Source organism: Muscardinus avellanarius (genome assembly GCF_963383645.1).
Source record: "Muscardinus avellanarius genome assembly, chromosome: 10".
Taxonomy (NCBI): Eukaryota; Metazoa; Chordata; class Mammalia; order Rodentia; family Gliridae; genus Muscardinus; species Muscardinus avellanarius.
Genome location: NC_137796.1, coordinates 42,205,684 through 42,229,101, shown reverse-complemented (window position 1 = coordinate 42,229,101; position 23,418 = coordinate 42,205,684). Strand labels below are relative to the sequence as shown.

Below are 23,418 nucleotides of genomic sequence, written 5' to 3'. Positions count from 1 at the left end.
TTAGTTTTAGCATTTTGAACAGAAGGACCTGAACCCTCTACTGGGGAAGCAACCAGCCTTCTACCCTGGCTTGGTCAATTGTTCTTGTCCCACTTGAAATAGGGGCCACAGCTTACATCCCAGGGTCTATTGACCAGTGGCTCAAAGGTTGACTGAGCAAAGTTTTTGTACATGGCATGCAAATGTCAGCGAGTGTTATGAGCTGCTATTTAGAGAGGGGGTTCCTGAGAGCATGCAGCTTGGAGGGAAAGGCTCACAAGACCTAGCAGGCTCGTCTCTGTTGTCTTTTCCTCCACCCTGCCTGGTACAAGAGGATGCCATTGGACAAGCTTTCTCAAGGCAGGCAGCCTTCTTTCAACATTGATAGGAAGATGGGAAAATTAATAGGGGTAATATGAGCTCATTTCAATAATAATGAGCTTATATACATGCCAGGTTTTGATCTTTTCTGATGCATGGATTCCTGGCAAGAACTATGGTCCTAAGTAGGTAGTTGAAAGAACCAAAAATAGACTTTGAAAAAAAATCCCCAAACAAAAATATAAAAGGAGCCACCCTTATCACAAACTTAAAACAACAATGAAAGAGAAAAAAAAAACCTAAATGTTGCTCCCCCAGAAGAAAAGGGTGGGGGGGATGGACTGGCACAAAGTCCTTTTCTTCTTCTTTTAAATATTGTTTTTTAGCAGCTTCAAAAGTAATGAATTATATGTGGCTAAAAATAGATATGGGGGTGCTGGTTAATGGGGCCTTGTGAATCATTCTGCACGAGGAACTGTCAATATTTTTTTGAGCTGTCAGAAATCCATTTAGTGATTTTTGACAATTCAAAAAATATTTCTGACTGCTTGATCCAGTCTTTAGTGAACTAGGGAAGAAAAGGGGAAAAGAAATGTATCAATTTAAGTTGTGAACCCAGAGCTTGGTTTTTTGAATTCTGGTAAAAAAAAAAAAAAATCAGGACGTTGCAGTTCAGAAATACTCCCCTTTCTCTCTCCTTTCCTTCCTCCCACCCTCCCTCCCTTTTTTCCTTCTTTCCTTCTTTCCTTCCTTCCTTCTTTTCTTTCTCAGATGAAGTAAAATCACAAAAATTCCTTCATAAATTAAAGATGAAAAGGAACTGTGGCCATTGTTTCTGGTGGGTATATTTGGGACTGGTTTCAGAAGGAACAGCACACTGAACTACTCTTTTGACACAGGTTTTCAAATATGAAGATCTGGGTGCCAAGAAAATTGCATTGATCCTCTGCTCACCTCAACATTCATTTGATCCAGTTGTCAAATTTAGGATTATGTTTAAAATCTGGAATAACTTTGGGATAGTTTGGGATACTCTTTAAAGAGGTAAAAAAAAAAAGTACCTATTTGCTACAAGATCAGACAGGCATAAATCCAAGACACATAGGGTCACAACACTGCTAATCAGAGACTTCACGATGTACATTTCTTGTTAGAACAACAGACAGGTGAGCACACTGACAGAAGGCAACAGTAGAAGGCCAAAGTCACGGTAACTGCCGTTTGGTATGTCTAAAGATGAATCACAAACACCCAAAAACCTCCTCCCAATTTGGAGAGAGGGTCACTTTATTTCTATACTGTGGTTAGTGTGATATGATTTTAGTATCCTCTAAGTTAGTAAAAGGAAAGTTTAATAAAGCAGATTTGCTTAGCAAAGCAGCAAAGAGTTGTCTTAGGCATCTTGTGCATGAGTTGAAAATACTGACAAGTTTTCAAGTTACCATGTCTCTGTTTGTTTTTGTTTTTGGAGTAATTTTCTTCCCCTACTCAACTGATAGGTGGAAAATAGGAGTGGTCCACATTGTGAGCCACCACCCCTGCCATGCCTTCGAGACAGGCAGTTGAGAGCATTTTAATGAAAATCGGAACACCAAAGTAGGAGTTTCAAACTTGTAAGTGAAATTGACTTGTATGATTGTCTACATTGCATATACAGCATTGGGTTTTTTTTTTAGGTTTAACTTAAAATTTTCTAATGGGTAAATCTCACTGTTTCAAAATGCACAATTCAGCACTGATGTTTTGGGGAATGAACTAAGGGAAGAGGATTCTAAAACTTACCACACAAGTCTGGCCTCTTGATACATCCAGAATTTGCTGTGCTACTTGCAAGTCCATTAAAGGCTGCTAAGCCATCAGAACTGTAGGCCCTGAGGACCGACAGCATGTTCACCGGCTTCTCCAGGCCAGGGGGCCCCCGCTCCGGTTTTGGTAGGCCCATGGAGGGGTCCTGGGCAGGAAGAAGGCCTGGGTTGTGCCACTGCTTCTCAGATGCTTGGGCTAAGGGGGACACCAGTCCCTGCACGGGCTGGGGGGCACCTGTGGGGAGCAGGCTGTCCCCGCCTTCGCCATTGCTGTCCTTGCTGAGGGCAGACAGTGGCTTGCTCATCATCTCAGGCTCCGTTTCGATATCCTCTTCATCGTTGTTTTCTCCCTTGGAGGAGTCCATGTCCTCAGAGGAGGCGATGTCTGAGAGGTCGTCAGTAGTGTTCTTATTTGCGGTTTCAGGGATCAGGATCGGGCCATCATCTTCAGGGTGGCCTTTTTCATCGGGATCTTTGTTAGAGCAGGAACCCGTGGCCCCCGAGCCCACCATGCCTGGGTAGACTCCGAACTGCTTGTAGAAGTCTGATGGGAAGTTACAAAAGGCAGGGTCCACGTGGCTGGGCCACGGGCCGCTCTTCGGTTCCCCCAGAGTCTCTTTGGCCTGTCCTTGGGCCATCTTCTCAGGAACAGAGTCTAGAGAGCTAGTCATGCTGGAGAGGCCCAGGTCTTTGTTGGATTGTACCGAGGACAGCAGAGCCATCTTGCTTGCCTCTCGGGTCTGCTCTTTGCAATTGACGGTCACTCCCACAGCATTATCTTTGCGTTTTGCTTTGCCCAAGTGGTTGGCCTGAAGATGAAGGGCCATCAGCTCCATGGAGGATGTTGTAAAAGCACAAAATAAGCAGCCATGCCATGCAATGCTGTCTTGCACTGTCACAGAAGAGCCTGGAAGGGAGGTGGCATCTGGCCGCACAGACAAGTCTAGCGGCTCATACTGAGATTTCTCAGACTTCCTCTGGGAAGACTTACTGCTGGGCTTCTCATCGCCACCATCCACTCCATGGACTTTCATGGAAGGGTTATCAGAAAGGGTTTTATCCTTCGTGTCCTTCTTCTTCAAGGAGCTGAGGACAAAGCTGTCCATGAAAGCTTGTAAGGACCCTTGGAAATTCACACCGTTGCTCACGATGCTCTGATAAGCTCTTCCAATCTCGGAGAAGTGAATACTTTTGGAAGGAAGGTCGGTGCCTTTCAGGGTATCTGAAGGAGTCTCTGAAGACATGCCAGTGGCCTGCCCCGAATGGTCTCCGGAGGACAGGACTCCTGATGTCCATTGCTGAGAGGCAGGGCCACCTCTGAAGTCAATTCCAGGAAGACCCTTAAAGGCCCCTCTCAGAATATCTGGCCTGATAAACAAAGATGCTTTGCTGGACATCTCATCCTTGTGATCTTGGCTCGGGGGCGGTCCAGACAGTGGCCCAGCTCCATTCTGTCGCTCGCGATGGTGTCGTTCTAAGTGGTATTTTAAGGACGCTGACTGGGTACCAGCATAGTCACAGTGAGGACACTTGTAGGGTTTCTCACCTGCAAGATTTTGATGAGAAAAAGAAAAGCGTTTATCTCATTTTGGTGTGCAGAACTAGGCTAGAAGGATCAACATTTGTTCTTTGAAACAAAGCAGCTCAAACTAATAATTAGTTAGAGAACAACTGTTTTTTAATAGAAGAATAATTCGTACTCTTAAGCTTTTTTAATGATTTTGTACCATTTGGGACTATTCAGGAATGACATACTATCTACACACAATTAGCTATCTTTTTCTTTATCTAACACGTGAAAACGACTGTAGATTTAAAAGCTATGATTATGAAAATTAAGCATAATAATTTTAGCCACAGTAATCATTAAAAGTAGAAGTTTAAAAAGACAAAGTACGTAACAAATGGGCGGTTGCAATATTTTGTATATACAATAGCTCAAAAATTTGTTTAAATTATACACATGGAAACCATTTTTAAACCTAAAAATTTTATGGCACTGTTACGCAAGACTGAAATGAATGATTTAAGTCTTGCTCTGCAGTAAATCATGGATATAATTAGCAAATGGCATACTGCACAAGTAATTTATCATTATTTGGAGGGCACCATTCCAGACGGGCTCAGATATCTGCAGACCTACTGCATTGTTACTAAATAAAGAACTATAAATACCGGTTCTATAAAATATTAATACCATTATAGTGCATTATGATTGCAGCATGTAAAGACATATAGTTAAGATAAAAAGCAGTCAATAAAACTTAAAAGAAAATGAGTAATAAAAAGGCAAAAAATATATTTAGTTTCTGTATTTGAAATTAACATTATCTACTGATCTTTGTAGTGCCTTAAATTTGTACTAATGGCAAACTTAATGCTCCGGTTGTAAAATCTGTAATTTACCTATAATATGCGCTTTCTAGAGAATAAAAATAGCTTTAAAGAGTGTTTTAAAACATATAAGATAATTTTCATGAATTAAATATTTATTTAAATTCAACACCCAACTTCTATTGTTCTTGCCATGATTGAGACAATACCATAACAGACAACTTACATCTGCTGGCATTGTGGGATAAAGGAGCAGAACGAGGTAGATAAATGTGGATCTTAGTATGTTTTAAGAATTAGCAGCAATCCTGGATCTTTTCTAGACTTTGCAACTAAAAAGCTCTCTGAAAAGACTGAAGACTATGACAGTCCCTATTAGCTTATTCACAATAATACCCTGTCAATATCCACAATTATTTTTCCCAGGAAGTTTAACTACCTCCCCTTTTCCTCTGTTCTATTATAAAATAGACTGATCTAAAAAGGAACAGAAAATCATGGGTGAATGGTATATTCAGAAGACATCTCACTGCATCTAGTCTTAGCTAATGCCATGTCTCTCAATTCTCCAGGTTTAAGACTTTAGGGGTCTTGGGTTTTGTAAATAAGAAGACCATCAGTCTAGGTCATGCATGGGAGATACCACCATGTCATCTCGGAACTGTGCACCAGATCTTTGGACACACTGCCACTATATCAAAATAAAGGGCCCAAGAGCTTTTCATTTATGCCTCAAGCAGCTGCTATCTCCCCTGGACACTTTTTCAGAGATGCCCTTTTAGTCTGGAAAAGAGACCCATCTAGAGCTGGGCGTGGTGGCGCACGCTTGTAATCCCAGCATTCGGGAAGCTGAGACAGGAGGATCGCGGTTTGCGGCCAGGCTCGGCTACTTAGTGAGGCCCTCCACAACTTAGTGAGGCCCTCTGTAACTTAGTGAGACCCTGTTTCAAAATAATGAATAAAAAATAGGGCAGGGGGCATAGCTTGGAGGTTGAATGCCCCTGGGTTACATCCCCAGACCCGGGGGGGAAAAGAAAGAAAGAAAAGAGACCCTTCTAGGAATCTGTTATAAATGTAAAGGTAACAGCATCTCTGGCTAGATCAATGACTTGGGTCTAGGAGAAAGAACCTGTTCCCTTTGGGAGAAAGGTATAAATGGTTTCAGGCACCATTCTTCCACTTCTTGGAGTTGATCCCTGTGTTAAATGCAGACATGCTTTAGCCACAGCTATTTGGAAGGGGCAGTACTTCTGGGCAGCCAATGTCCCAGCTGACTCAACATACCTGGAAGCCCATTGGCTAGGTATGGCAAAGGCAGTCCCTAAAGCATGGAAGGTGGGCTCATGTCAGGAGGGAAAGATTAGATACTGGCCCACAGGTTAGTGCAGACCCTGTGGGCAGGTCCAGCAAGTGAAAGCCAATAAAGGTGAAGCCCACAGGTACAGGAGTGACTCAGGTTGGATTTCAGAAATGCACCTGGAAATAATTAAGTGCATCTGGAAAAGGGACTGAGAAGAAAACAGTGGCCTTCATTAGCAGCCACTAAAGAGGGAGAGTATGGACTTTGACCTGTAGGCTGAGTCAGGTGGGGGCTGCCATTCTTGATGGGGACCACAGGGATTCAGAGATGTATATGTATATTTTAAATGCACACTGGTACAAGGTTCTCAAACCACACTGTACATGAGAACCAGGAGGGGAGTTTGAGAGACACAAGTCTCTGGGCCCTAATTCATAGCAACCCTGATTCTTAGGTCTAGGGTTTGAGAAGAAGTTGATATTTGTTATACATGTCTCTGCGATTCTGATGCAGTTACTGTAAAAACTACACTTTTGCGAAACCGACATAGAATTTCCTGAGGAGCTTTAAAATGTACTGATATCTGACCCCATATCCCCAGATTCAGAGTTAATTGGCCAAAGATGCAAGCAGGGTTTTGGGATCTTCCCAAACACCTTAGGTGACCTTCAGTGGGGTCTGGGTAAGGGGCACTGTACAGAGCCTACCTGGAAGCACCGTTTGAGGTAGGTTGGGTGGTGAGTCTTAGCAGGGAAGACAATCTAGGCCCCAGAGGTATTTAAAGAGAGTATATTGAAAATGGACACCAATGTGCCTCTGTCCTCTGACACAGGACTTCAGTCTTGGAACCTTTGCTTTTTCAATATATGAGATGTTAGAGCTGGTAGTTCCTGATTCCTCATCCCAATTCTAAACTCAACAAAGACCTAAATTATTTAGTTTCCTGCATGGACCAGAAATTCATATGCATACACATGTCTACACTTACATCGTTTGAATGAACTAGTGGATGAATGAGTATCGTCCCAGGCACTGCTTGTGATGCTGGGAACTGAGTGAAGAAGCCAAGGAACAGAGCCCTCCCTCCACTCAGTGCTCTCAGAGGAGATGAATCACGTGGCTTTTCAAGCTAGGGGAATTAGTACACATGAGGGTGCAAGCGCACGTGTGTGCACATGCACACACACACACACACACACACACACATCGTTGCATCTAGGGGAATTCATACATACCAGATCATTGCATGTAGAGGAATTCATACAAATAACACACACACACACACACACACACACACACACACACCACATCATTGCATCTAGGGGAATTCATACACACACACACACACACACACACACACATCCTACATCATTGCATCTAGGGGAATTCATACACATACACACACACCACATCATTGCATCTAGGGAATTCATATACACACACATCATTGCATGTAAAGGAATTCATATACACACACATCTTTGCATTTAGGGGAATTCATACACACACACATCATTGCATGTAGAGGAATTCATACACACACACAGACACATACCATTGCATCTAGGGGAATTCATACATACCACATCACTGCACACACACACACACACACACACACACACACACACACACACACACACCACTGCAGCAGGAGGACTGCATCTCTTCACTCAGCCTCTGCTCTTTAAAGTTCAAAGCACTGTCCAGGGAAAGAAAGGTCATTGCTGAGCCTCAAGAACAGGCCGCCCTTAGCACTGGATTCTCCTCATACTCAAGATCTGGCCAATGATTTGTCAAGGGTTTCTTTGGCTGCACACGAAATGCATGGACTCTAGGAAGCTTTCCACCTACTCTTTCCTTAACTCCACCCGCCTTTTCCTTAACTTGTAGATGGAAGAGGCCTTCTGTGATTACTCATCTACACAGTTCCATCTCTTGCCCTGCTCCAAAGGGCTTGGTTTGGTGGCTGCTTCTCACCTCCCCACTTCCCCAGATAAAGACACCAGAGTGACATTCCATGGGATAAGTCTTTTGGATTTGTGCTTAAAAAAAAAAAAAACCCTCAATTTTAATTTCTTTCTCTAATCCCTAAATGATTTGCATAAGCAACACTGCCCTGTCTTATAGGCTTTCTTCCCTTTTCCTGGCACTCCTTCTCCAGGGAGGGGCTTTGGGAAATGCTTTTGAGACTAAAGTGAGTCCCTGCCAGGGTACCCTTCTGGCCTGGCAAACACTGGGGATCAGAGCCCGCTGTGGTGAGCTTGCCCTCCAGAGAATCCCAGGAAGCCCAAGGGCTTTATGTTCCACTAGAAACATCCCAGCTGTTTCCAAAGCATTCGTTCCCCAAAGGACACATTTCAGAGTGCTCAGGAGGCAAACTTCTCACAACATTGGCCTAGATAGGGTTGGGTAACAACGGAGAGGAGACACCCATCAGCAAATTTCACAGACTCGAAGGTGTGGTCAAGGTCTGCTCCTCCATTTGGCGAGCACAGACAAATGCTGAGTCCACCTGTGCTGAGCTGCTTCACAATCAAAGCTACCACATCTGGACACATTCTTCAGCCCCAGCTATCCTCGACTTCAGACATGGACGGACTCTTGCAAGGAGCCAGTCAGCCTGCCGCTCCCCTCCCAACGGAGGCCAGCCACGGCCTGAGATGTGGCCAGGCATACCCATGCAGCCTGTGGACAGGCAGATCTGGACCCTGCCAGCAGCTCTTTCTAGTCAAATGATTGGCCACTTAGGCCATAAATAAGTCCAATCACCTAGAGGGATCTTTCAGACTGCCCCAAATTTTCCAGGGTGTCATGACCGTCTGGTCATCTCCATGAAGTTTAGGATTCACCATCTTTATGCCTGCCTATTGCAGAGGCCACAGGCTCACATGATTTGGGAATAGAGAGAACAGTGGGGAGGGGAGCCAGTCTTCCCCAGAGCAGCCACCACTCCATCCTAACCACTGAGGGCACCCGGATCTCTGATTTTCCAAGCCACATAGACAGGATTTTATATGTATATATCATAATATCGGTGCCTGCTTCAAAACTTTTTAAAACTGAGAGGGCTTCAGTACCTGATGTGTAGGCTGGGTCTAGACAAGGCAGCCAGTTTGGAATTTGTGTCTGGGAAAAGGATGTACAGTATTGAGCCATTCATTCACTGGAGGAAACAGGAAAGGACTCTGGCCATTCATAGGGAACCCTCTCCACAATATGTTAAAGGAACACCATGTGGATTCAAACAGTACATTTTGAGAAAAGGGGTTTTGCTAGAAAAAGCATAATAAAGTTTTAAATAAATAGTTGATCATTCTTGAGGACTAACAAGGCTATTTGAATCAATTTACATTAAACTAGCCTCTCATTGGCTGTGGAATGAGCTATACATTGGAATATCATTTACAACTTCTCCCAAGTCATTGCGTCATAATTTTTTAGAAATATATAATCAGGGAATTTAATTAGTTTATTGAACCTATTTTCACATAGGTATCTTTTATTATTCTAGCATCTACTTTATACTTGATAGACCAAAGGAACCCTCAATGTTCCAGAGACTTCTTTTGGAGCTATTCAGAGCAAGAGCCCAGAAGTGACTCCTAAAATAACATGTGGATTCATATCATTCTTTTTGGAAACCCCTTCATGAAGCTTTGAGGAAGTGATTCATGATTCTAATTTTCTTATTTTAACTAAATCTTCAAAGGTGTTTATAATTTTAAGTTGAATAACTGAATATTTTCCCATATTTGCATCCTCTATTTGATATTTATTTAGTCTCCCTACATGTCTTTACTTAGTTAATACCAAGAGAGATAAATATGGTGGTGCCTTTGCAATGAAGCTTCAGTACATTAATATAAATTGTACACTAATTCCCCCAAAGCATATATATGTTGTAAACCTGAAGACTTTTCACACAGCTGCTTATTGCTAAACAGTGCCTTGTCCAGAAGGGGACAATCTGTGTCTCTAATTGCTGTCACTGAAGCCGAGATTCATTATGTGACTTTCCCATTAAAATGTGAGCATTAATTTGTATAATGAAATATCACCCACTGCAGTGTTCATTAGCCATGCCCTACTGTATACGGCACATTGTTAGCTACCTAGAAACTGTAGTTAATTTCACTAATGGATATTTCCCTACTTAGTGTTTGGTAGGAAATTTATACTGTAACATTACCTCTTAAACTTTTAAGGAAATTTAAATTCAATCAATAATTTTCAACAAAAGTTTGGGATGTCATTAAGGCAGAGAGAGCAAGAATAAGGAACTGGGGGAAGAAAATGAGCTTTTAGTTTGTCCTAGAAATAGAAAACAGTGGAGTTTTAATTCAAAACAAAAAGAAAAAGAAAAGATCACTCCTTTTCCAGATTCCTTTTATGTTTTCCTTCTCCATCTATCAGGTGGCTGCGCCCTTACTGAGGACAGCTCACGTGCTCTCCTTTGCATTTTTGGAAATTTATTTGACGTGCTTTTGTATTTGTTCAATGTATTGTAACAGCCTGGTTGCCCTTATGGAGAAGAGGAAACACAGAAGCATCGAGGGGAAGGTATTTATGTACCAGGCAGGAGGCACCTGGATTAGGCTGGCAAAAGCTGCCATTTCCACCCACATCTACGTGCCAGTGGGCACTTGGGAGCCTCTGGAGAGGAGAGACCATTTCCATGATGGCACAGGAAATGAGCCATCTCCAAACTGCTGGGAATGATCACCCCTGCCACTCACCCCAGGGGTCAGAGCACCTGCACACACCACAGTGGCCATTACTCTGCCTCACCACCTCCCTAACCTCACAGTGAAAGTGGGGAAACTGAGGCACGTGGGGTTGAGGAGGCCCGGCCTTAGGCCAGTCTGAGTTGGGGTAAAGGAGGAGCCCGGGAGCACAGTACTTCCCTTGTAAGTCACCTGGAGGCGGCATCAACACAACTTGTGAGTACAAGTCACCTCCTTCTCTCCTGCGGGTTATGGTGTGGACACAGGCTGTCAAAGAAATGTTGCATTAATTCCCTCACAAAATTCACTCACAAAGTCAAAACATCAACACAGCGCAGTGGTTAAGAGAACAGCATTCGAAATTAGGCATATCTGGATTACAACCTAGAGTCCAGGGCTGGGCAGCGCTGAGTGAGTAGCTTCATGGCTCTGGGACTGTTTCCTCCCTGCAATGGAGCAGGGGATGGAAGCCATCACTGAAGAGCTAGAGGATCAGGAGCAAACGGATGCAGAGCTTACCAGTGCACCTTCCCAAGGGAGGGAGTGTACAGAACACGGCAGCTTCCCTCTCTGGTTGCCCCGTTACCCTAGCCCCGTTGGTTGAACTGGTCTCCATTCAGCCAGCTGTTCTCAGGCTGCTGAGCCCTCCCCAACTCCTGCTGGGGTGCAGCCCTTTAATGGCTCAGGGGATAAGTTTCTCACTTCCACCATTCTCTTTGGTGCCATTAGAAAGGGAAACCTTGTGACTAGTGTCAGAAATGCCGGGGGTGGGGGGGCAGGGAAACGCTACCCTGTGTGCACTCAGCCAGCACCGGGGCTGCTATGTCACAGAGGCCGCCCCGCAAGAGTGGTGAATTCCCTGACCACAGCTGAGAGCCCCCACAAAACCACCCTCTGCAGATCTGTCCCCATATGAAGGCTCCCAACTTAAGGCTGGACCAGTGTGAGCAGCACATCAAAACCAGATTAATAAACCACCCGCATAATTTAAGAGGGGGAAAAAACTAATGAGATTTATTTTTAATTAGTCGCTGAACTTTAGGGCCTCCAAATTGTCACGAGTGAGATTGCTTATTAGATTTTTTTCTATAATGGTCATTCCTGAGACCACAGCCCTCTCCTGGGAAACCCACATATAGGTTGGTTACCTGAATAGACCCAGCCTAGTCACACAGCCTCCACAAGCCGTGATGCAACCTTCGGGGCTCAGGTGGCAAGATCATACCCCAGCCTTTCAGGGACTGATCAACATCTGCCTACCTCAGAGCATATCCCCAGGCATCTACCTTCCTGAGGTGGGGACATCCAGGGAAAGTACAACAGGATACATTTTTTAGGGATCCAATAATGAGACAATTGGCTGTTCTCCTGCAGGAGAGCTTGGGGACACCTCTGCCTCTGATTGCATGTCATTACTAAGTGTTTGACTATGAATGTCCATGGTGGTGAATTTTGTGTGTCCGCTTTCCTGGGACCTAGGGCAGCTGGATATTTGATTAATTTTTTCTGGGTGTGTGTCTGTGAGAGTGTTTCTGAATGAGATTAACACTTGACTCTGTAGGCAATAAGTAGCTTGTCTCCTCACTGTGCAAGGGCTTTCTCCAATGTGTTGAAGGAAGTCCCAAATAGAACAGAAGGCTGGGAAAGAGAGAATGTGTTCCCTCTGTGTTTCTTTGAGATGGGTATCACTCTTCTGCATTTGAGTCTGACTCAAACTGAAACTTCCACCATTAGCTCCCCTGGGTCTCCAGCTGCCCATCTTGGGACTTGCCGGCCTCTGTAATTGCACCCACCAATTTCTTACCATAAATATACATTGTATATTTATATATATAAATGCACACAGTCACATGCTGCTTAATGACAGAGACATGTTCTAAGAGATGCATCATTAGGCAATTTCATCCTTGTGCAAAAGCAAAGAGTGAACTTATACAAATCTAGATGGTATAGGTCAGTCACTTGACATGGCCTCCTATGCAACCAAGAGACACAGTAAACACAAGGCTCTGGGGCTGCTGCTAGCATAACACCACATACTATTTGATAATAAACTTTTTGCCAGGTGTGGTGGTGCACATCTATAATTCCAGTACTTGGGAGGCTGAGACAAGAGGATCACAGGTTTGAGGACAGCCTTAGCAAATAAGGAGACTCTCATCAACTTCATGAGACTCTGTTTCCAAATAAGAAGTAAAATTGGGCTGGGGAGGTAACTCTATGGTAAAATGCCTCTGGGTTCAACCCCTAGTACCACACAAAAAATAAATAAAATAAACTTTTTTATAAATAGAAGGAGTACAAGCTAAAATAACAATAAAAAGTATAGTAAGTACATAAACTAGTAACATAGTGGTTTATTATCATGATCAAATATGATGTGTCATATGTAATTATATGCACTATACTTTTATAAAACTGATACTGCAGGTTTGTTTACACCAGCATTTCCACAAACACATAAAATAGGCATACTATGATGTAAAGATGTCACAAGGTTAGCCAGGCATGGTGATGCATGCTTGTAATCCCAGTACTTGGGAGGCTGAGATAGGAGGATTGCAGGCTTATAGCTAGCCTCAGCTATTTATTGAGGCCCTCCACAATTTAGTGAGACCTGTTTCAAAATTAAGAATAAAAAATAGGGCTGGGAATGTAACCTGGAGGTAGAATACCCCTGGGGTCCATCCCCAGCACACACACACACACACACACACACACACACACACACACGTCACAAAGTGACAGGAATTTCCAGCTCCATTTTAATATTATGGACATCATACCTTCCATCTGTCATTACCGAAGCATTGCTACATGAAGTGTGGCAGTACAACAATATCCTACTGGTTCTGCTTCCCTACAGAACCCTGACTAACACAAACTTCTCCCTAGTCTGCATGGCTGGCTATGAATTCAAATTACAACTCTTGTGTCTGAAGAGGACTGTCCATGTTCCATGACTATGTCCTAATCATCACAGGGTATTGTTTCCATGAGAGAGAGGTTCCACTTCCCTCAGGTGGCCAGCGATCCTCTTCCAGGATCTGACCAGTGCTGGGCATTCTCAGGGTCCTGCAGGTGCCTCTTCTCAGTCCCTCATAGATCTGGAGGAAGCCAGGGAACAGCAGAAACATCCTAGGTACCTACAGCCCTTCCCCAGCCCCTTAGTGTTCAGAGCAATCTAATTGGTGCATCTTCTCAGTGTCTGTAATAAACAGGTGTTGGGAGAAGGAGAGCAGCAAGCAAATTAATGTAGTGGAGAAAAGAAAGGAAATAGTTTTTATCAGTAGATGTCATACAATCAAGACTTCTAATAAAGATGGAGTGTGACAGGAAAGTACAAAGAACGGTCTCTCTTATAGTCCAACCAATTAAAATGTATTTATTACATGTTGGATTTTTAAATGCACTCATATGGGTCCACTGTAGAAACATTTCATGACATTTTGGAGAACATGTATTTTTCTTTCGCAGACTGCTATTCTCTGGCCAGGTAATTTGAAAAAACAAAACACAAGGAGCAAAGGGGAAGGCAGTCCCGGGCATCTCAACCACTCGAGCCCCACATGAAGTCACTTATTAACAAATAACTTGATTTTGATTTTTAATTACTCGTGTAATCTACACTTTTAGATTGTCATAATGGATGTTTACTTCGGTGATTTATAACATGTAACACTTTCTGTTCTATTCAAATGCACAAGTGTAAGCATTTCCCAACTTCTTTGTTCTTAGATAAAAAGAAAGTTGATCTTTATCTGGTTACCATTCTCCTTTTTAAACACTGCAAATGTTTTTTTCGGGGGGTGGGATGGTGGAAATGTGATGTTTCCATGGCTTCTTTCATTTTCTCCCTTACTCTAGAAAGCTTCTAGAATACCTCTGCTGACAGCCCTGTCTTGCCTCTCTCAGTTTGCAAAGCCAAAATTTGGAAGAATAAATAAATCTTTCTCAAGGTTTAAAACTGCAAAAAGAAAAGTGGAGCACACTTGTAATCCCAGCATTTGGGAGGCTTAAACAGGAGGATCACAGTTCGCAGACAACCTCAGCTATTTAGTGAGGCCCTTTGCAACTCAGTGAGACCCTGTTTCAAAATAAAGAATAAAAAATAGGGCAGTGGTGTATCTCAGAGGTAGAATGGCCCTGGGTTCCGTCCCCAGTACGGGGGGGAAAAAAAAACTGTAGAAAGCCAGGCCAGGCATGGTGGTGCACACTTGTAATCCTAGTACTTGGGAGGCTACTTAGTGAGGCCCTCCATAATTTAGTGAGATCCTGTTTCAAACTAAAGAAAAAATTGGGATGTAGCTTGGAGGTAGAATCCCCCTGGGTTCAATCCCAACACCACACATACACACACACACACACACACACACACACACACACACACACACACACCTGCAGAAAGCAGCATGCATTTGCTTCCATCTGGGTTCACCAGACTTCTCACAACTTCAGTGCAGCTTGTCCAGAAGCGAGCTGTGCAGTGTCTACTCTGGGTGCCCGGGGCAGGCTGATGATGATGGAGCCCACAGGGTCAGAGGCACTCCTTCTTGAGAGGCACTGGGAGCCCTTTGCTTTGCAAGAGTAGCCTCAGCCAGGGTGAGCCAACACCCACCCAGAAACCAACCCAGGACTCTGAATTCATATCCCAGGAAAGCACAGAATCGCAAGATAGGCCTGGTCTGGCTTCCACTTTCCTGCAGACAGCCCAATGGGTGCCCCCATGGGTAGGTCTCCCCACGGCTACCACCACAATTTAAGAAGACACTAGCTCCAACCTGAAGAGGAAAATAGACATTGTGACCCCTGAGAACCCAGATGTCTGAGATGACTCCCCGTGAGCCTGGTCACTTTCATAACTCACTTACTAGTTCGTTCATTCAGCAAACACTTTCTCTGTTGTAGAGGTTGAAGACACAGTTGAAAAAACATATAGAAAAGCCTTGCTCTCACAGAGCTCACACTCCAGTACATGGAGAGAAAGGAGAACAACATGTAAACATATGATATGTTGTGTGAAGGGTGGAGAGCCATGGAGAAAAAGCATTCAGTGAAAAGCAGGGGATAGACAGTACTGGTGGGGTGGGGAGCGCACTGCCAAATGGGTGGGCAGGAAGGTCTCACTAAGAATGGGTATTGGGTATTGGGTATCAAACCCTGAAGGGGAAGGAGCAAGCCGAGCACACATGTCAGGCAAAGAGCCTATGGCAGGCGCTCAGAGAGTTCCCCTGGGCTCCTGGGGAAGGGGTCTTTCATTCCATTGGGTCCCCAGGAACCTAGCACTTAAACCTGCCATGGTGTGGCTTCTGATGGGTTCCTATGTTCACTAGAGGAGGAACCCTATCATCTACTGCACTTGACCCCTGGTCACCTTGCACAGTGCCGGGACGGTGGATGGAGGCCCACTCAGCTATTCTAGTTTGTTCTTTCATTCAGCCTTTCAAATATATTCATCGTGTTCTTACTAGTTGTAAAGTGTTCTTGCAGGTCCTGGAGTTACTGAACTGATAGCAATGAAGAGGACTAACACGATTGCTACCCTAACAAATCTTAGGCTCTGGTTGGTGGGAGACAAACAATATGTAAGGAAATGAAAATTGAATCAAAGAAGATCATTTCAAAATGTATTAATTTTAGGAAGAAAATGAAGAGAGAGTATGGGGGAGATTTTACACAGGGTGGTCAGGGATGGCGTCTCTAAATGGATCAGATTCAAGCTGAGTCCCCAGTGATCACATGGAGGAAAAACATCCCAGGCAGGGACAGTCCTACAGCATAGACAGACAGTCTGTGCTGGACAAGTAGAAGGCAAAGTGTTTCATAAAAGGAATTAAGATGAAGAATGGGCTGGGGGAAGGAGAGAATCAGATGGCAGGGAACTTCTGGGAGAGTGGTCAACCTGGTACACAGCTCTAAAAGATCCTTGTGTGGCCTGGGATGGCATGCTCCAAGACAGGCAGAGGCACTGATGATGTTCATTACACCCAGGCTATCTGTGAGGGGGGCAGCCTGTGGTCCAACGTCACCAGGGCTCCTCTCAGGGTAAGGGAGATTTGTGGGAATCAGGTAGGTTTTGCTGTGAGGGGCTCTTGTCTTTAACCATACCATGCTCACAAGGCCAGCATGTATTCAATATCTCTGCACAACCCGAGCATTATTGATTCCTTGGGAAATAGACCACAATTATTTTTTAAAATAGATGACATATTTGTCTATCCTCTGAAGTAGCTCATACTCAAATAGATAAAGTGTCAGAAGAAAGAAATCAAAGAAAATGGAGGTGTCCATATCGCAGATGGATTTTTTTGTATATTGGCAATGTACAAACAACTAGCAGAAAAGCTAAAAAGGATGAAGGCTGGTTCAAGGCAGAGAACCCAAAATAAGTTCCCACTTCAAGGGGCTAGAAAGATGCCAAAACAAGAGAAATGACCAGAGTGGTCCAGCAGCCATTTCCCCTTTTGAGCAGACACAGTGGACAGCTAGCCAACCTCCACTTTATGCACTCTAAAAAGGCTGACTCCATCTGCCCAGGCCAGTGATGGTCTGGCATTCCATACTGTATCAAAAGCCAGACTTCCTGGACACGTAGAGGACAGCCCATTCCCTTCTATACTTAAAAGAAGTCAATCTGGGTCCCTTCCACACAAAAGAGTCCTGGTTCATGAGGGGATGTAGGGAGGTGCTGCCTTGAAGGACACCATCAGCATAATGCCCGGAGCTCAGACAAAGCATCAGTGTCTCAGGCCTGGACCACAAGAGATGTATGTCTGCGTGCCTGTGCCATTTGGGAGGGTGACCATTAAACAACACATCAGGAAATTGGGGACATTATTAAACCACCCAGTGGCATAAAGACAATCCATGGAGAACATTCCAGTGTTATTGGCCAACACAGTTGGTGACCAGGAGGAGAAATATGGCCATATGGGGAGGGGTGCTTCCTCCTTCTTCTCTGAGCTGTACCCCCAGATGCACCCAGATCTCTCACCTGTGTGTATCCTCAGGTGGACCTTAAGGTGATGGGATGTCCGGAAAGTTTTCCCACAGTATGGGCAGTCCTTCATAGCCGAGCCTAGGCTCCTGTCGCGAAGCAGTGCCGGCTGCTGGACGCCAGTGGATCTCCCAGCCTCCTCTCCAATGTCTGCAGGAGGAGAAACATTCTCACATCACTTCAGCACATGTCAGAAGTTGTTCACACCAAAACTGCTAACACCACACAAAGTTAAACATGTCAATACTACACCTGTCTATTTCATTCTTTAAATCTGACAGAATGCTGACAATTCATGTATTTTCTTGTTATTCTCTTAAATTATTTCATCTTTCCTATCATCATTTTAAGCAGCATATGGTACCTTTATATTGAACTGAATTAAACAAGAGAAGAAACAGCTGTGTCAGCAGCTGGTTTGATTTCTTCTTTTGCTTAGTTCCTATTAAATATTTTTTTCAAAAGTTTAAAAATGTGGGTGTTTGTTGAATCTGATTAATTTATAATAAGGACTAGGTAGAGAGTTCACTATAGGATCAAAATCATATTTGCATTATAGCCGGCAACAAATGAGAGGGGAAAAAAAGAATCTCAGCTGATTCCCTAAAACATGCAGACATACAGCTATTTTGGGACAGGAAAGGAAATTATCCAAAACTGATCATTTCTTCCTTGTAGAGTCTTGTATCCATTGCTGCCTGGTGTAATCGCATGAAAGGGAGAAGAAAAAGTATGGAAATGTGGTTCCACAATTAGCCCATGATAAACATATAGTGACATATTCAAAGTCATGTGCAGAAACTCAGCTGCAGAACTCCCATAAACTTAGAGCACTGCATTTAAATCTCCGTGCAGTGACTTCAGAAGTTCCTCTGTAAAGTATCAATACAAATTTTCCTTCCTGCTGTTATTTGTTATGTAACCCAAACCATTAGAAAATGGAATAAAATTTACATACGGCTGCCTTCTGCACAGAAATGATGGGACATAATAGTAAATAAAACTGTGAAAATATCTAGTGGTTGGAGGATATGTTATTGCAACACCCAAGGCCTGACATCATGCTGCCGCAGAGGCGACAACCAGGGGAGCAGGACAGGAGTTGAGAATCTGTGTCTCCAAGGAGGGGAGGCCAGAAAACCACCTCTGGACCCGCTTCTTCTTCCTGAGTCATGGGCTTCCCATGAGCTGCAAGCTGGCGGCCTGGCACAGAGTCCTTGCTCCTGAGGCTACCAGGGTCCTTGCCACAGATTCCAGCCCACCCTCTAGGCCTCGTGGTAAATCGCACTATGAGAGCAAGGGAAAACTTCTGGGATAATGAGCAGATCTGTGAGTTCTGCAGCAGCGATAAGAATAAATAAGATTTGTACCTTCCAAGCAATGGAAAATGCAAATTGCTTTCATTCTGCAACATCCGTTCCTGGTACTTTCTGCTAACGGCCAAAAGGGACAGACTTATAGACCATGAACAAGGTGAAGGAAACACACTTTATTCTTATTTGGACATTGGCTCCAAGCAACTGTGGAAGCACTTTGACTTGAAGCATCCTCTCTGAATTGGGACCATGTAGGACCAGATCACTACCCTGGAGAAGTTCATGGAAAGCCTATTTTTTCTTCTAATCTTCCCAACTTTTCCAGTCATTGTTGAAAGACCTATTTGAAAGGTATAATTACCCAAATTTCTTTCTCATTATTTTGCACAAATAAGAGGACAAGGCTCATCTGCATCAAAAATTCAAAGTCTGTCACCTCAGCCCACCAAAGTGCTAGATTTGTAGCCACCCAAGTAAGTGCAGGCTGAGAGGAGCAGGGGCTGCTCCAGTGCTAATTTATCAACAGCCCAGATGAGAGATAGCCAAATGTCAATTCTAAGTCAGCCAACCTAGGTTCAAACAGTTGAAATACCATTTCCTTCTCTAAACCCACCTAGCCCACCCCAGGGCATGCTGAGTCCCCCTCTCCCCAACATAGTACCCAGCCTTTCTTTAACTGGTATCATAAAGTCAACTTAAGCAAGTATGTCCAAGTGTCACCAGAAACACAGTTAAGACACCCAATTTAAGATCAGAGGCCAGCCGGGCGTGGTGGCGCACGCTTGTAATCCCCACGCTTGGGAGGCGGAGAAAGGGGGATCGCGCAGGTTCGAAGCCAGCCATGCTGGCTTAAGAGATCCTGTTTCCAAAAATAAAAAAGTATAAAATAGGTCTGGGAGTGTAGCCCAGAGGTAGAAGGGCTTCCAGGAACCCCAGTACCACCAAAAAAATTTTTAAAAAAAGGTCAGAGGCCAATGACTGTCAACTTGAATAATAAGCAGGACTGAAGAGTTGCAGATGTTGGCTTCAGGTTAGAGGTAGGAGGGTGCAGAGGTATGTGTGTTGGGATGGGGTGGATACTGGGGAATGAAATCAGGGGCATTCTACCTCTGAGCTGCTCCCCAGCCCTTTTAAATTTTTATTTTGAGACAGGGTCTTACTAGGTTCCTGAGACTTCTTCACTGCTGAGACTGGCCTCAAACCTGCAATCCTCCATGAAATCCCAAGTATTTATAATCCAAGCACTGGGATTACAGGTTTGTGCCACCACGCCTGGCCAGCTGCACACTTTTGAAGATGAATTCCTGCAGGATCTCTTGCTCCATGATCTGTCTCTTTACCCAGAAGCTTCTTCCCCCAGCTCAGCACCCTCTTGTGAGTGGTAGCAAGGCAGCAGCTGTTAAACAGAGGGATAATGGAGGGCGTATTTCTCCTGGAGCTTTTTTTTTGGAGGGGGGTGGGCTTGCCCAAAGCACATTCTAGATAAATATGGAGCTGAGGCTGACATCTGCTCTGGAAGGCTTTATAGAAGTTGGGGATGAGCTCTGTCTCACTATATGTCATTCTACGTGATGGCCTCTGTTTGCCTTTTATCTTTTTATCTTGGATATGTGTGGCCCAATAAAAAGAATAAATTTGTAAGATAAACAGCTTTCTTTGCAGATTTAAGAGTCTAATTTTCACTTTACACAGAAATGGCTTTCTCTAGGAGGACCAGAAGGCCCATGGAGTTTACTCTTAGACTAATCCTCCTAGAAAAACAAACTCCGAGTGATGATGAAGGGAAATGGTGGGTGGTCCCAGGAAGTGTCCAGAGAGGCTGAGTACAGCGAAGGCTGGGAAGCTCTGGCCCAGCACACTCTCTTGGGGCCTGTGCATGAGTCCAAGCCGGTGCCTGGATGGGTGCTGGTGAGTAGATGTGTGCTAAACAGGCCCAGCCCCACCAAGAGCACAAGAGTCACATTCAGAGGGGAAGATGCACTGCTCTTAATGCATTCTCTCTGGAGACTGTGAAAGGGATCGCACCTGTTTCTCTGCAAACTGCAAGACCAACTCCCATCACTTGGTCAGCCATACCACACAGTTGGACAGCAGAAGGCAATCACTGGGCCTGGCTACAAACTGGTTCTTCCTCACACCCTCCAGGGAGCAGGTGGTAGAAAGAAAGATACATAAGAAGGGTTGTTTCTGTGATGCTTTGTCAGACTATTTGTAGATTAGTTTGAGGTTGGTTTTTAAAATTTCTTTACCTCCAACTTGCAGTCGCTCTTTTCCCTCCTATCAGACACTTTCTCTAAGTATGTTGGGTAGACTGAAAGTGTACATCAGGCAGGCAACAGCCTTGAACTTACCATCTGATTCTGGACAGCCATACTTAGAGTGAGGACATGTGGCTGCAGGCAGAGAGCCACATCTTTGCCCAATATACCCTCATCTTAGATGCGCTCTGGACCCCTATGTGATGGAGAAATGGCTGAGAAATAGTTCCTGTGAACATTTTTTCTTTTCTTGATGCCAATGAACCATTTCTTCAGAAATGAATGCCACAAATAATATTCCAGAGAGGCTCAAGCTGTATTTGCAATACTCCCAACAGTTTCAGACTAGAACCAATGAAGTAAAATTCAACAACACTGCCAGCTTTCTCCTGTACCTACAAGCTGAAATTACTTATTTGCTTAGATAGATAGAAAGATAGATAGATAGATAGATAGATAGATAGATAGAAATATAGATAATAGATAGATAGAATCTCCAAAAACTTTCAAGTTTTGCTCCCCAAATATATTATTTGAAGGTAAGAAGATATTAAGGTTAAGAGGTCTTCCTAATTTCATCTTTTCAAGGTCAGAAACCATGTACTCTACCATTTTATTTGTTTGTTCTAATTAATCCTCCAAATGTATGGCAAGATTGGCCTAGGTCAAGATGACATTAAGGTCCATACCTTCCCAGGGAAGGGGCCTATAGATGTGGGCTAAGGAAGGGCCAGGGGGTTAAAATGGCCATGGATAATCTTTAGAATTGTCATCATCAACTGAATCACAGACCCACAATTTTAGGAGATGCTTGGAAAGACAAATAACTCTTCAAAAGATAAAGTTCAGACACATATAAAATACTGAGCTTTCTTGCTATACTAAAATAGGCTGTTTGCCTAGAATGCTGTCTCAAGAGTTAGGAGATGAAGTCCTTTCCTCCTGGATACTAATGCCCGGCTGTCCCTAGGCACATCCCTTGACTCCTCCCCTGGCCTTTCATGTCTTTCTCACCCAGGGGAGCTGAACCTCCTGGGCTCCTTAGACTCAGGCTTCCTGTGATCCTGTGATGCTAGCCCACCTTCTACTGTCTCTGCCCACTGCCTCATTCTAGGTCACTCATTTCCCCACCCTGGCCTCACTCCAGAACCTGGAATGTGTTTCCAGGGATAGGTGGAAAAGACAAAGTATTAAAGGGAGAGTAAGCCCGGCGTGGTGGCGCATGCTTGTAATCCCCGCGCTTGGGGGGCTGAGACAGGAGGATCGCACAGGTTCGAAGCCAGCCTCAGCTACTTAGTGAGGCTCTCAGCAACTTAGTGAGCCCCTGTTTCCAAATAAAATAGAAAATAGGTCTGGGAGTATAGCCCAGAGGTAGAGAGCCTCTGGGTTCCACCCCCAGTACCACCAAAAAATAAAAATAAAAAATAAAAAAATAAAGGGAGAGTAAATGCTCCTTGAATATCTCACGGATCCCTAGAGTTTCCAAATTTCTTTGTACTAAGCTGACAAACAAATAATGGCCAACAAATAATCCTTTATGCAGAGGAATGAGTAAGCCTGTGCCTCCTCCCCAGCTGCAGGACCTTGCACACAGGCTTGAGATGGCAGAATCATAAAGTGGAGGCCACTGAGCCACCAGATGGGTGGGAGATGACCCACATCAGACTTTGCAGGCATGAGAAATAAATCTTGGTGACATTGAGCCGTGGATATCTGAAGGGTCACTGTTGTGGGGCATGGTCAGAAATTGACTAAGAATAGTAAAACTTACAGGTGTTCTCCTTCGTTCATAGGAAGAAGCAGTAAGAGCCAGAGATAGAGACCCAAAGAAGTAGTAGGAAACAAAAGAAGGAACAGAAACAGAGGTATCTTTTAAATTTGTGCCTGTATTCTCACTTCTCATCTCATCCTGACTTCTAGGTCGTCTGGCTCTTTGTACATTAAAGAGTACCTTTCTTTTGTAAAGATTTCTGTTTAAAAACAGTATAAAGATAATAATGTTGTTGATGATGGTGATAATGGTGCTAAAATCCATGCATAGAATGGAGAGTTACACCAGCAACCTCACATGGGAACAGTGCTCTCTGTAAACCTGGCCATTTACAACTTTATTGCACAAAATGCCATGGTATTTTAATTTCTATGGAACTTCTAACATAACAGTAAATGTGTTTTCCCAGAAGATTTGTCAGTTAATTCTGAAAGTTGACCCTGTGCAAAGAGATCTCAAAAGTATGGCTCTCACTTCATTAATAGAGAAAAAATCTATTTGTGTAGACTAAACAGGGGGGAGGCAGTTCATTGAGATCCCGAAAAATCACATCTCTTTAATGTTTTGCCCACATGTACCAGTGCTTAACAATCTTTTTCAGGGGTGCTAAATA

At 44.0% G+C, this 23,418-nt stretch overlaps 1 protein-coding gene across 2 annotated transcripts in view; it reads right to left on the bottom strand.

Moving 5' to 3' along the window:
• Positions 1 to 23,418, bottom strand: part of ZNF536 (zinc finger protein 536) — a gene marked incomplete at both ends in the record, with an annotated part of 267,928 nt that overhangs the window by 161,211 nt on the left and 83,299 nt on the right. The window contains 2 exons of one of the 2 annotated variants that reach the window (XM_080704161.1): positions 2,083 to 3,651; positions 17,458 to 17,610. In XM_080704161.1, coding sequence (XP_080560287.1) covers positions 2,083 to 3,651; positions 17,458 to 17,610 — 1,722 coding nt within the window. Of the gene's footprint in view, positions 1 to 2,078; positions 3,652 to 17,457; positions 17,611 to 23,418 lie in introns of both variants that reach the window. The other variant, XM_080704162.1, reaches the window with a different exon arrangement.